The sequence below is a fragment of the Narcine bancroftii genome, chromosome 12, assembly GCF_036971445.1.
Source record: "Narcine bancroftii isolate sNarBan1 chromosome 12, sNarBan1.hap1, whole genome shotgun sequence".
Taxonomy (NCBI): domain Eukaryota; kingdom Metazoa; phylum Chordata; class Chondrichthyes; order Torpediniformes; family Narcinidae; genus Narcine; species Narcine bancroftii.
The window spans coordinates 68,094,254-68,109,832 of NC_091480.1; the positions used below are offsets into that span (position 1 = coordinate 68,094,254).

The window sequence follows — 15,579 nt, forward strand, 5'->3', positions numbered from 1 at the left end:
ATTTTTTTTTTTACACTAAGAGTTATAGGTGGCTGGAATTAGTTGCCAGTGGTGGTGGTGGAGGCGGGAACATTAGGGGTATTTAAGAAACTTGCAGGCAGGCACATGGATGAAAAAAAGTAGAGTTATGATGTTAGAATGTGTTTTTTTTAAATGGTATAAATAAGTCAGCACAACACTGTGGGGTGAAAGGCCTGTACTGTGCTGTAATGTTCTATTTGTCGTTGGACAAAGGCAATGCAAACATCACAGACAAGTTGCCATTTTAACCAATTACTCTCACAATGTTGGGGCCCCCAATGGCAGACAAGAAATCATGTGCAGATAATACGAAGGTAGGTGGAGGGGCAGGTAGTGTAAAGGAAATACAGAGCCTGCAGAAGGACTGGACAGAAGGAGAATGGACAGGCAACTGGCAAATGAAATACAATGTTAGAATGTGTACGATCACACACTTTGATAGAAGAAAAATAAACAGGCAGATTATTTTCTAAATGGGGAGAAAATTAAAAATTCCAAGATGCTAAAGGACCGGAAGACTTCGTGCAGGAGGTTGAAGGTAAACTTGCAGGTTGAGTCGGTGGTGAAGAAGGCAAATGCGATGCTGGCATTTGTTTCAAGAGGAATCGAATACAGGAGCAGAGATGTGATGCTGAGGCTTTATAAGGTCCTGATGAGACCTCACTTGGGAGCATTGGGAATAGTTTTGGGCTCCTCATTTAAGAATGGATATGCTGACGTTGGAGAAAGTTCAGAGGAGGTTCACAAGGATGATTCCAGGAATGAAACATGAGTGTTTGACGGCTCTTGGCCTGTACTTGTTGGAATTTAGGAGAATGAGGGGGGATTCATTGAAACATGTCAAACATTGAAAGGCATGGGCAGAGTTGATGTCGAAAGGTTGTTTCCCCACAGTGGGAGAGTCTAGGACAAGAGGGCATAACTTCAGGATTGAAGGACGTCTGCTTAGAACAGAGATGCGGAGGAATTTCTTCAGCCAGAGGGTGGTGAATCTGTGGAATTTGTTGCCAGAGGCGGTTGTGGAGGCCTGGTCATTGGGTGTATTTAAGGTAGAGATTGACAGGCTCTTGATTAGCCAGGACATCAAAGGTTATGGAGAGAAGGCCGGGCAGTGGGGAAATGGATCAGCTCATAATTAAATGGCAGGGGGGATGTGATGGGCTGAATGGCCTATTTCTGCTCCTGCCTTATAGTAATCAGATTTTATTTTGTGATTTGCTTTCCTTATGAGCTGTGTGGAGCAGTAGCACCCAAGCTCTACAAGGAAACCTCACTTCCTCTCATTCCATTCTTGCTTTCACCTGCTACACTTCCCAGTCCCACCTCTCCCAACCAAACAATTGGAGATCTCAGCGATAGCTTGTGTTTTTCCTGCAACTCAAATTCCTGAACCACTCCTCATGGTTCTCTCAGTCTAACCAGGCGCAAGAGTTTAAAAATCAGGGCTGCATTGTCAAGTTTGTTCTCCATTGGGGAAATTACATCATAATTCAGAAATAGGCCATTCAGCCAATTGAGTCTGCCCTGCCATTCAATCCTGAGCTGATCCATTTTCCCATTCAGCCACTGCCTCATTAACTTCTTGTCTGCAGTCCCAGAGCACGACTCAGGCAATTTGTGATGTCAAAATACTGCATCTGTGACTAATATGTAGTTCAGTAATATTGGAAAAAGAGTTGTAATATGGCAGCAAAAAAAGACAAGTCCAAAGTCGAGGATGAATGCAGTATTTTTTCTTTTAAAAAAAATTATTTTTATTGGTTTGGTAGAGAGAAATATTTTGTTATGTATTGTCTACATAACTTTCTTTTCCAATAGGAAGTGTCAAAAACAGACCTTAAATTGTTGACAATAAATACCACTTGAGTTTACATTCCACTTGGCACTACTAAAGTCTGTCAAAGCTCAGTCTCTAATCTTCGTTCAACTTTAGCTCAACCCGATTTCTGTGTTCAAGGTCATTTTCATCCACCTTGCTTGCACCTCTGCAAGTCTGTTAGTGACCGCCTGCACTACTTTTAAGTTCGTTTGCTGAAGTCAGCACGCAGCAATGAAATGGAAATAAATGGAGGGGAAGAAACCTACCATCTTTCAAGAGGGTGACAGACAAGTCAAGGATCAATCACTGGCTATCACCTGGTCCAATCCAAAGACATCTAACCAGAACAAGTTTGATGCTGCAACTTTTAACTGGCGTGAAATGGGCGCTGTTACCCACGCACAAGGTACCAATTCCACTAGCGTCATTTTCACAATTTATTTTAATTTTGATTTGCAAAGCAGAGAATCATGAGAATCATTCTTGTGGACAAAGAGCATGTTAAAATCATGCATGGTGCAATATTTTCAGTTCAGCACTCAAAGGGTTAACAATTGTGTTCATTCCTTTTGCTAAAAACACTGCTCCATCAAAATCAGACATTTGAATAACAGTTCATTTCTGTTTCCAAGGTGTTTAGCAATTTGAATTATTGGGAATACATCATGTCAGCTGTATTCAAAAAGGAACAGAATTATCAATAGATACAGTTTGAGAAATAAATGCTGTTTTGTCATCTGTCAGCAATGAACTATGTACAAAATCTGCAATAATGTCATACTGTGATGAGCCTCGATATCGGCCCATCTGTGCAGTGTGTGGATGGGTCAGATTGCTGAACACCTTTCATTATTGGCATTAAATATTATAACCTTTACATCTTCATGACCACCTCTGGGCTTCCAAGTCCAGTTTACTTCAACAGAATTCCTGTCGGGCAAAATTAGATCCAAGTAACAGAACTAGCGTCAATACTGGTATTCGCCTGCTTTGAAATCTTCGTGAGCCAGAACTGCTTTCTCCCCAAACATTATGTGGGGAATATCATTATCAGCAGGCTTTCAACTTTGAAGTGTAGGAAATGTACATTGTAAATGAAGGACATGGTTTTGTAGTGATTAAAAATCAAATGGAAGTGTTAAAATAGTAGATGACTACTTAAAATGGAAGTTCCATGCAAATCAAATCAGTTACACATTTGAGCCACTAAAGTTCGATATTTCCTAAATCACTAATAACCGATAAATTTTAAATTACTTACGCCATCATTATGACACTGAAATCCAGCCAATTCCATGGATCTCGTAGAAACGTAAAGCTATCTATGCAGAAACCCCTTGCAATCATTTTTACAAGAGATTCAAAGGTATAAATGCCGGTAAATGTGTATCTGTGGAGGAGAAAACAAGACTACATTTATTCAGACAGGATGGTGATGTATGAAACTAACTATCCCTCAGGTCAGAATGGACTACTTTGTTCCTCAGATGGTGTCAACAAATTGAAGAATGGGCAAGCAAAATCTAAAACTTAAGTCATTTATTTCACAGGCACATGGACTGGCCAAATGCTCTGTTCTGATGTCCTATCCCATTGCCCCCAAATGATCAACACCACAAAATTCAGCAACAGCTGTCAACGAAGGCACATTCTCCCCGTGTCCTGCGTGGGTTTCCTCCGGGTGTTCTGGTTTCCTCCCACCAGGTTTGTAGGTTAATTGATCACATGGGGTGTATCAATTTGGCACAGGCTCGTGGACCAGAAGGGTCCGTCACTGTACCATGTCTCCAAATTCAATTTTATTTAAACTGTGCATTCTTTAATTCTGGAAACAGGCATACAAGATTACAGTTCTTTGTGAAGGGATTGAAGATGTGTATTGGAATTGATAAAATTTACTTCTAAATCAATGAAGGATTGAATTTTAAAAATTCCCAAATCATCGACTTGCTTTACATTTATCACATTTAGAAGAGAGATTAGAATAGAATTTAGCCAATTGGACTTTGAAACAATGGGCCTAGTGTATGACCTTAAACTGTATTAATGAGTGTCGAGCACAAAGAGAGGATAAATGCACTTGTTTCAGAATGGAGTCCCATGTCATTTCAGAAATTAACTGTTCAAAATCTTGTTCCCATCGATTTTTTTAAATTCTGTACAGAGAACAGAATCAGATCTTAAAAGTAGTTCATAAAGGACTGATAACAACCATTTGTGATCAGATTTGAAATTATCAATCTTCCCTATCATATTAGGTTCCAAATCTTGAGGGAGTTTCAAAATTAAAGAAGCTCCTAACCTGTAAATAACGAAAAAAGTAATGGTTAGGTATTGCAAATTTGATGAAGCATTGTTCAAAAGAAGCAAGATTTTGGTCGAGAAAAAAAAAATCTAGAAAAGATTGGAGAGCTAGTTTTGGTTAGGAGGTAGGTAATTTTTTGGGATGAATTATAGGGTCAAATTCCCATAAGATCCAATGTTATTTTTACTGAGTAATATTAAGGTTATAAGGCTAAAATTCAATTTAAATATTTATCAAAGTGAGTTGGTGCTAATTGTTTGAGCAGATGCTAGGAAATGTATTGCAATATCATGGACATCAGACATAGATTTAGGCACGCAGAACTTTGCATTCTCTGGTTCTCTTTAGGGGTGGAGGATATATACCACATGGATAATTTCTTTTGGAATAATTTAGAATTGAATATAACTATCGTGAAACATTTATAAATAAAGTATTAAATGAAATTGGATACCTAAATTTGACCCTTGATGGGAACCAGTATCTTGAACCGAAGGTAAAAAGAAGGAAGGACAATTTAATAAAAATTGATGATACCCAAACTGTTCCCTGAATTGAAACCAAATTCTCAGTGTACATTTAACAACAAAATTATCAGTTCATTTGGAAGCCGAACAACGTGACGGTGCTCCAAGAATCGAAAGAGAATACTTTTTAGTAGATTTAATTTCTAAAGTAATTCATCCTTAAGCACCGACATGTTCCTGATGATGAATCCAAAAAATGATATGAGCTTTCCTAGTAAAAAAAACAAAATTTCAAAATGGGGGGGGGGGGGCTTGGAATTACCTAATTTTAGAAGAAAGACCTTTTTTTATAAAAAGATCGGGGTGCTCATTTTTCCATATAAAAGAGATGAGAGAGTCCAGTGAACCAAAAAAAAAGGATTTGGAACAAAAACCATATCACATGATCTCGTCATGCCCCTCTCGTTCCAATTTTTGGGAAGGGGCATTTCATACCTTGTCTTTAATTCTTAAGATTACTTTGACTCCAAATCCCTTTCTAAGTCTTTTTGGAATCAATGGGCCAATGAGTCTGATATTGACCTGCTTCCCAATCCCACATTGTTGCCCTCACCTCCCTTATTGCTAGAAGGGCTATTTTGATGAGATGGAACAATGCCGTCCCTCCCCCTCAATAGTCGTCCGATATGATGGTGTGTCTGACTTAGGAAAAAAAAATTAGATGTTCCACGACTGAAATGAATCTAAACTTTGTTTCCTTATGAAGTTCTTTTCTTAATTATTTTCAAAATTACTAAGGTTTTGTTTACTTTCGGCTTTTTTTTGAACCCCCATTGATTACTTTCCTTTTTTATTAGGCAGTGGACGGTTTACATTTAGCCAATAGCCGCTGAAGGGAGGGGGTTTACAATTAGTGTCACGCTTTTCTTTTCAATGTAACGTAGGTCTTATCACCATTTTTATTATTAGACGTGATTTATTAACACTTTATCATGTACCCATGTAACATTTACTTGACAAAAATCAATAAAAATATTGAAATAGAAGAAATCATCTACTTGTCAAAGACCATGATCTTTTCTGACAGGAACCCCTCTGACCCATACAAGGCAGCATCGCAAGTAGATCCGGTCATATGGAAAATTGAAAGTATTTTGCACCCATTCCTTTTACTCAACTGAGATTGTGGCGACAACTGCCAGCATTTATTGGCTGTCCCCAACAGCCCTCAATTTGACTCAAAATTGAAAATCAAAATGGCAGCAGAATTCTAGGTCAGGATGGTGGACTTGGAAGCAAGTCTGAGCAGACATCATATTTCAAATCTTTTACTATTTTGAGCTGCTGTTCTAAATTCTCCAAATTCTATTCATGGAATCTGCAGTCCCACTGGTGAGGGAGTGAATGTGCAAAGTGATTGTTGGGATACCAATCCAACAGACAACTTTGTCCTGGATGGTTCAGACCAGCCATTCTTGACTTTTTTTTTCCCCAGTTGTGCCCCCCACCCCCCCGACAGGATCTGCTCAAAGTTTATGGGGCCCTTTCCTATCAAGTCAAGTTTTGATTTCTTCCGTACTTCCCTTTTACTGACTACAATTTTTAAAAAAATTCATATTACACGAGGTGAAAAGAAAACAAGCCTTTCATTTAAACATGCTAAGGTCTGCTAGGGGTGTGGTTTGTTGAGAATGGCTGGTTTAGAGGTTCAAGTGGTCACAGAGCCAAGCTCATTCAAGCAAGCTGCTGTCAACCCACCACTTCTCCCAATGTAGGTCTTGTAGAAAAGCTTTGGGGAGTTCACTGATGAGTTACTTGCTGTAGGTCTCTGGGCTCTAACCCTGCTTGACAGCCAGTGTGGGGGAGGGGGCACAGATCCAATTAATTTCCTCGTGAATCAAGAACGCCCTGCACGCTGGCAGTTGGGGTTTTGGTGATGGCAATAGTCATAGACTACACCCTGTCGATTTCTTCTTTGACACCATCATTAGCTGGGACTTGTGATGCTTGATGCCAATTGTCAGCTCAGGTTGGTATTTTTTCCATGTAAAGCAGAAAACAGCCTTAGGCTGCCTCAGTATCTAAATGATTGCAAATTGTTCAACATGGGCATAAATGGATATTTTCACCTCTGACTTTGTGGGAAAGAGAAGCTGAAGACCCAGGACACTACCCTGAGGCTCAATGAATTCACTGCCAAATTATGCCTTGCCATCAGGGACACTCGAATTCTTCTGTCCCTGTGCCCTTGGCCCAGAAAGTGACTCATGTTAAGGAGTCAAGTTTCTTGGCAGAATGCAACAGAAGTAATTGGTGAGCAAGCTTTTGGCACACACCACGTGATGGCACCTACTGAAAACCCACTGGCCGACTGAAATCAACCAACTCTCACAAAATGGATTAAGGCTGATATTTAAATGTGGGTTTTTTTTAAAAATGCCGAGTTGCTGGAGGAATTCAACGGGTAATGCAGCGCCCGTAGAAGGTAAAGAAAGATTACCGACCTTTTGGGCCTGAGCCCTTCCTCGAGGTATGAGTAAAATTTAGGCAGGGGCAGGTATTAAAAGGCTGGGAAAAGGGAAGAATGGGAGGGGGAGGAGTACAGACAAAAGGTGTTCATAAGATAAAAGAACAGAAGTAGGCCATTCGGCCTGTTGTGTCTGCTCCGCCACTCCACCCTGAGCTAACTGCTCTCACATCTAGTTTCAATTTCCAGCCTTTTCCTCATATCCTTTGATATCCTGACTAATGAGATACCCATCAATCTCCCCCTTAAACCACCCACCCCCCCCCCCCCCCCCCCCAGCTGTAGGTGGCAACCAATTTCACAAATCCCCGACCTTCCAGCTAAAGAAATTTCTCCTCATCTCTGTTTTAAATGGCTCCCCTCCAATTCGAAGACTGTGCCCTCTGGTCCTGGACTCAAACCCCACCCCCCCAAGGGAAACATCCTATTCACATCAACTCTGTCCAATCCTTTCAGCATTCCAAATGTCTCTCTGAGATCCCCTCTCGTTCTTCTGTACTCCAACGATAAGGGGCCAGGAGAGAGGAAAAGTGAAAATCGATTAGGGAGAGGTGGTGCTTTTGGCTCTGGGAGAGGAGGAGAGAAGCTGAGTTCCTGCAGTATTTTTGTGTTTTTAAACTACAATCAGAGTGTCTGCAGATTTTTGTGTTTCACTTCACTCAAGCCCAGTCCTTCCCTTGTCTGCACATTTTGGTTGAATGTCCGAGTTACCAGAGAAGTGGTGTCTATATTCAGAACTAACACAACAGTGTTCCGTTCCAGCAACTTTGAATAAATTTGAGTACGGAGGGATAAAGACACAAAGGGTTTCAATGCACAGAGAACATTGATGGATAACATAATGTCTGCTATCAGCGAGTCGGGTTCCAGGAAATCCATCTGTATCCCCATAACGGGGAACAAGATTACTCTAATTTCTAAGAGATCATAAATCATGATTCATTGCACAAGCTCTTCTCACCAGTGGTTTGCAGCCAAAAGCTGGCCGCACATGCAGGACCCCAATTCACTTATGCTTCATTCTAGCTCCTGAAATTCTAATCAAACTAATCACCTACTCTCATAATTCAAATCAAACACCCAATTTCAAAATGCATCATGTACTTGCAGGGTGGTTGGGGGCAGGATACCCTGGCCTATTTTATGCAGTTCATTCAATTCACTCCTTCCAAGATCATTGTAACGGTTTGTAGCATCTCATTTTAATTCTACCTTCGCATGCAATTATTACACCTGAAATACTCTAACAGGATCAAATTGGGCATTTTGTTATGCATAAGGGAAAAAACAAAGACATTAGCGGAACCAAATTGTGGTGCAATAATTTCCTCATGCAGCCAGCTGGAACCAATTCACTCTTAACCCAAAATTAATTTGCCGTGGAAGAGCTGCATTCGTGGACCATCAGATCGATCTGGAAGTTGACGAGCTGGAATCATTTTTAGAACACAATTTGCATTTACTGCATTCACCTGGAGTCGAACGTGCACCCCGACTCAGCAAACTTTGGTGAACGTGGCAGGGTCAGGAGCAGAGGCAAATTTGAGAGTCAAAAATCTTAAAGAGATTCAGGGTGTGGGACACAAAGGGCGGTAAATGAAATCGTGGTCAAAATAAAAAGTCAAAGCTAACTTTTTGTATTTCTATTAAATTCTCAGAAAAGACACTTATTTAAAAAAAAAATCTTTGAACAAACACAGAAGAGGAACAACGGAGTGTCCATTTTATTCCACTTCTGAGGAATGGGCCAAAATGCTCGCTTCACTTTGATGTCATAAGCTCTTGCTCGCTCGTGGAATAAGCAAGTCAGACCTCCTCACATCCTTTTTGTAATGCAGTATAAAATGTCACATTTTGATATATTAAAGATAATTATTCATAAAGAGTAAATAAAAAGAGATACTTACTCCACCTGCTTAGACCAGTCTGGGGGTTTACTAAAAGTCATGAATACACAGTTGGTCAAAATAGTGGCCATAATAATCATACTGAACAATGTAGATTGGAGTTAAGGAAATCATAATTATTCCCACTGTTTAATAATTAGCACATTATTTATTACATAACAACATATTTTCATTTCCATGCTGTTATACTTTTGCTGGATACAGCCTCAATGGGGATAAGCATTTCATAAAAGCACTGCTACGTGGATGATATGAAACTCGGGCCCACACTACTGAGATCCTATAAGATGGCCAGAAAGCCGAGCCCCTCTGTTCAAGTTACAAGTGTTAGCTCCAATATACAAATAACCCAACTTTAAGAATTCTCAGTACAATTCCACCAATGTCAGGGCTCTCAGAATTTGTACATTAAAACACAAACTTCAGGAGAGAAGGACTGAACAAAACCAGGTTGATTTCAGAGATGAGGGGGTTGGCCTATGAGGAGAGATTGAGCGGTCTGGGACTACACACTGGAATTTAGAAGAATGAGAGGGGATCTTATAGAAACGTCTACAATTAGGAAAGGCATGGATAAGATAGAGGTAGGTAAATTGCTCCCATTGGTGGGGGAGACCAGAACTAGGGGACATGGCCTCAAGACCCAGGGGAGTAGATTTAGGATGGAGATGAGGAGGAACTGCTTCTCCCAGAGGGTGGGGAATCTGTGGAATTCACTGCCCATTGAAGCAGTGGAGGGGACCTCAGTAAATAGATTAAAGATAAGGCTGGATAGATTTTTACATAGTCGGGGAATGAAGGGATATGGGGAAAAGGCAGGTCAGTGGAGATGAGCAGGCATGACGGGCCGGATGGCCGACTCCTGCTCCTCTTTGTTTTGTTTTTTTAATGAACAAAATCAAAGGGTAACCTTGCCGTCACGACCGATGGCAGACAATATCCATCATTCTGATGACGAACCATTGCACAACAACGTACTCAAGATGGCTGGGTGATTTTGGACTATGGATTATTGCCAGGGTGAGCAGTTTAGAATGATCCAAAATGCCAACAGTTTATTGAAAAGATGACCAAAAAATTCAGTCACATCTGAAATCATGAAGGAGTTATTGTGTTTCCATGAAGATCCATCTGAAAGAAAATTCTTGGATTCAAGCCCGATATCGTCCCAATCACTGTTCTATTCTTCCCCTTGACAATGAGAACACAAGGCCTCCAAGCTTCTTATAGGATCTCTGCAACTTACATTATGCCTTACTTTTCTGGAATCCTAAGGAATGTGCACGTCAATAAAGGTGGATAGTGCACAAAAAATATCAACGGCAAAATGGATGAAGCTACAAAAATGCATAACAGTGATAATCGTTTAAGTGTTGCAATCATGGCTTCGACAAAAGGAATGTGGGTTGGTGAAGGACATAATGGGAACTAAAAATATAGAAAGCATGTGACTGTAGTGCAAGCAGCAAAGAATGCTCATCATTTGGATGATTAATGCAGAGATGACCATCTGCTTTTACATGGCTCTCACTGAAACAATTCCCATTAGCTGTTCAAATCAACTTCTGCTGGTGTCACCATTCTTAAAAAAAAAGGGACATGCAGTCAAAAGTTTAAATTGGAAAATGCTGGAAATTCACAGCAGGCCGACCAACTTCTGACCGATAAGTCTAACACAACCCTTTTCATTGGAAACAGATCCAATCTGCATAACTCTTCTGTTCCCTCAGATAAATGAAGGACACACTGGGCTGTAATCCCAATGATGGCTTTTTTTAAATTAAAAAAAAATATATATATATATATACATACACACTGTTGTCGATTATTCAGTCCCTGTTTTGCAGCTGACGCACAGGCATCGATACCTGGATGGCCTATGGATGACATGGCTTTGATCCAAGTGTCCATAATGTATATAGTTGACATCTTAAGCAAATCAGCTTGTACGAGATCCAAACTATCTGCTGGCTGCAAGGATCCTGGGGTCTCTCAATCCCAGCCCTGAAATGCTTGTGGGGAAGGGGGTGGGGGGAGGGGAACTGCTCATTTTGTATTAAGTTACCAATCTCTCTTAAAGGACAGGGGGCCACAAGTGAAATTTGTGTTTGGCCAATACACATCATGAAGAGGAGTACTGTGCCCACTCAAAAGGGGACAGAGACATGGTATCCAAGGCAGAAATTTCCCACTTTCCACACAACGAAAACTCACATTTTCCTCAGTGTAACTCGACTCAAACTCATGGAATAAAAATTGCCCTCCCTCTTCTTGCTGCCAATTTAGCAAGATTAACTCCAGGTTCAGATGGCACAGCCCGTTTCCTGTTGCATTCAACCCCACAGCACAGAACTGCACCATTTGATATCAGTCTTGTTCAGAAGCCACTTGATAGCTGGTGTAAGAGAAAAATGCCACACCACTGAAATAGGGGGTACTTCAGCGAAGCAATGGCTGAAATATTCCTTGATTGTCCAGATATTGTTTAGAGAAAGTGCAGAAAGCTTTGCTTCACATTTAAAAATAGGAAACAGTCCATTGGAGAACAAAACATCCCTTCCTCAATGAGACCAAAATTCACAGAAATTCTCTGAAGAGTTGTACCCAAGAGACGAAGGACCCAATGTGCATTTCCAGCATTTGTCACTTGTTCTCTTTTGTCTTTCATATTTGGGGCAATATCAAGTGCTTTTTTTTCCCCACTCCTGCACTGTTGCAAAACTCTGACCACAACTGCCACAGCTCAAAAAAAATGCAAATCAGAATTTAAAAAAATTTTTTTTAAACTTCATCTATTAAATCTTTAAACTGGCAACATTTGCATAAATGACTGTGAAACAGCAAGATAACCAAGACTTTGATGCACGTCACCAGCGACTCCGCCGTTGCTGCTTTTTGCATTTGCCAGTAACCAGAGGACATCAGTGGCCGACCAGCAGCGAGCATCGCTGTTTGTGGTTTGGCTGCCCTCCTGCTTGCTTGCATACCTCTCGGCTGTCAGCCAGCTGAGCCGATTTGTTGTGAGCAATCTGCGATCTGCGCCCGTTTGGCTGACTTGCTGCAAATAAAGTGCGTTCTGCGCATCAGTTTGACTGGGTTGGTTAACTGCATGCAAGTTGGCGAATTGCTTCAGCTCTTTTTTTTAAATGTTCTCCACCAAATCCCAAATCATTCTGAACTCACACTTCACCTTAATTTCATTATAACATCTACTTTAAAAAAATCTCATACAGATCTCAGAAACCAATTTGAACTGTAGAATTTTAGAGCCTTTGGATGCCATTCACAACAGATCACTCACATCAGCGTCAAGCCCTCATTCAGAAGGTTTGTGTTTGAGAATGGAGCAAGTTCTCTTGCTCCCTCTGTTGGGAAGTTTTACAAGAAAAATCCAAGTCCAAACATAACTTGGCAGTAAAACTCCAAGGCGAATATGAAGGCAAATCAAACAAGACAACGTTGGAGAACTGATGAGAACCCAAGTCGATCCAACCACTGGCCCCTCAACATTATATTGTATACACGTCGACAACCAAGTAAATGCAAAATTAACTTGGTAACAAGTGTGATGGACACAGGAGAAAGGGTCCAGACCCAAAACGTTGACTGACCATTGCCACCCATGGATTCTGTCTGACCTGCTGAGTTCCTTCTTTGTTTGCTCAGGAGAACTGCTTGGGTTTTCTTTTTGCACAAATGAATTTAATGGCCAGGTCACCAGAACAAGTTCTCTTCCATGTTGACTTTTCTGATATGTTCCAAGAATTTCAAATCTCTTTTCCCTGCACCCCTAAAGATAACACAGTGCAAAACATTAACATCATCCCCAATATTGGGTAAAAGAGCCGAGGCTGAAACAAATTTGCAGAAAATAGACAGTACAGCACAGGACCAGGCCCTTCACCTCATGGGTCCGACATGATGTCCGAATCAAACTAAAAATCTGTTGCTTGCTCTTGATAGATATCCCTCTATCCCCTTCACATCGATGTGTCTATCTAGAAGCCTTTTCACAAGATATAGGAGCAGAAGTTGGCCCCGTCACTCTAATCACGAGCTGATCCATCCTCCCACTCAGCCCCACTCCCCGGCCTTCTCCCCGTAACCCTGGATGCCCTGACTAATCAAGTACCTGCCAATCTCTGTAAATGCTCCTGTTGTACCTGCTTCCACCACTACACCTGGCAGCCCGTTCCAGGCACCCACCACTTCCTGTGTAAAAGAAACTGGCCCCAGACATCTCCCTTAAAGTGTGTGGGAGTGAGTGGGGGTGGCAGTGAATGGCAAATTAATTAAACCCCAGCTGACTGTTATAGCAAGGCAAATATTTCTAGCCAGAACAAAATTTACTCGCTGTTAATGGTGCTCCACTAGAGCAGCACAACATGTTAACTGCATTTTCACTGAAAACATTTGGTTAACAGCATTAAGAAAATGACATGTCACTGAAGCTTTCAAACACACAATTCATGAGAATAGATTTTCATTAGCGGTGAACAGCTATGTTTCTCTCACAGCCATCAAGCTACTTATCTAGTACAACAGTTAAACATTTTACGGGCAAGGCAAACACTCTTCCTACATTAAGTGACTGAACACAAGAAAAAAAACTCTAACAACCTCTCAACATGAACACAGAAATAAAGAAACAATAAAGCATCTTCGGTGGCAAGGTTGTGGGTGGGACACCAGCCCATCTTGTGCGTAAAAAATTCACTGGATCCTCAATGGTGCCTTCACGAATCGCAGGATTTTACAGCAATTAAAGAAAGATGAAATGACATGGTTTTAAGGAAATAGAATGAATGCTCATTCGGTTATTGGAGAATTGTGTAGGAGTAAATTGAGCACAAGGAAAGCGATCTTCAAGGATATGGAAAAATTATGAACTGAAACAAATTTAATTTAAATTTAAACTTAGACATACAGCAGTGCAACAACCGAATTGGCCCAACAAGTCCGTGCCACCAAATTTACACACCTGCACGTTTTTGAAGGGTGGGAAGAAACCAGAGCCCCCCAGGGAAAACCCATGCAGACATGGGGAGAATGTTCAAACTCCTTACAGACAACATGTGATTCGAATCCCGGTCCCTATCTCTGACGCTGTAAGGGCATGGCACTAGCTGCTACGCCAACAGTGCCGCCCATGAAGAAAGTTAAGCAGATCAACTCTGACGATTAGTCTGGGCTCAATTTGGGGTTCAGATGTGGGTGAAACTCAGAGGCTCATGGATCAGTAGAGACTGGCACCGTAACCACGTTTGCAGTGAGCGGCTGAAATCTTTCACTCTGTCAAGTCAGTGTTGGGTCCCCTACCCTGCTAGAAGTCTGAACTGGGGTGGGTGCAAGGGTTTAGAAAGGGAAAGACCTAACTGGCAAACTGCTTGTGGCTAATTCATTGCTCAATAATGCAAGTACACAAATACATAAGAAATAGGAGCAGGAGTCGGCCATCCGGCCCGTCAAGCCTGCTCCGCCATTCCACCGACCTGCCTTTTCCCCCATATCCCTTCATTCCCCGACTACGTAAAAGTCTATCCAATCTGGTCCTAAGTATATTTACTGAGGTCACCTCCACTGCTTTAATGGGCAACAAATTCCACAGGCTCCCCACCCTCTGGGAAAAGCAGTTCCTCCTCATCTAAGTCCGAAATCGACTACCCTGAATCTTGAGGCAATGTCCCTTCATTCTGGTCTCCCCCATCAATGGGAACAACTTATCTACCTCTATCTGATCTATGCCTTTCATAATTATACATTTCCATAAGGTCCCCTCTCATTCTTCTAAATTCAAACAAGATGGCTCAATCTCACCTCATAGGCCAACCCCCTCATCTCTGGAATCAACCTGGTGAACCCCCTCTGCACCACCTCCAAAGCCAGTCCATCCTTCCTCATGTAAGGAGACCAGAACTGCACACTGTTCTCCAGATGCAGCCTCACCAGGACCTCGTACAGTTGCAGCAGATCCTCCCTGCTCCTAAATTCAATCCCTCTGGCAACGAAGGCCACAATCGTTTTCCATTTAAATAATAATCTGATCTTCCATTTTTCCTTCCAAAGTGGATCGCCTCACATTTACTACCAATAACAACTATTGCGTTTCATATTCAAGGGGTAAAGTGTTTGGTCTCAGCACGCTGTAAAAGTCCCTCAAATTTAGCAATCAAACTTGAAAATTTGAGCACTGAGTTCTGAGTAAAATGGGTGTTATACAGGGCAAGCATTAAGATAATTTTATCAGTCATTTTAAACATTTCATGAGAAAAAAAAGTGTGACCAAATGTATAACTGACCTGATGTATCATGCCTCCAATTCCAGCTTTTAAATATCAAACTGATGACACTGGGCCCAGGATGGAACCAGTGGAGGGACATTATCATAAATTCATGCAATGGTAATTCACGTGGGAAAATGGAGGGCTTGGAAGACCCAGTCTTGCTCAGAAGCTCTTAATAGCTGGTATGAAAGGCACACTAGAGTTTCTATTTCCTCGGGAGTTTACGAAGACCCTGGCAAATTTCTTCAG

At 41.3% G+C, this 15,579-nt stretch overlaps 1 protein-coding gene across 8 annotated transcripts in view; it reads right to left on the reverse strand.

The window, feature by feature from the left end:
• LOC138747450 (sodium channel protein type 8 subunit alpha-like) overlaps window positions 1–15,579 on the reverse strand; it is a 225,583-nt gene that overhangs the window by 145,938 nt on the left and 64,066 nt on the right. For all 8 annotated transcript variants that reach the window (XM_069906685.1, XM_069906684.1, XM_069906686.1 and 5 more), the window contains exons 3-4: window positions 9,047–9,136; window positions 3,102–3,230 (exon numbers count right to left, since the gene is read on the reverse strand). In XM_069906685.1, the coding sequence (XP_069762786.1) occupies window positions 3,102–3,230; window positions 9,047–9,136 (219 nt within the window). The remainder of the gene's footprint in view (window positions 1–3,101; window positions 3,231–9,046; window positions 9,137–15,579) is intronic.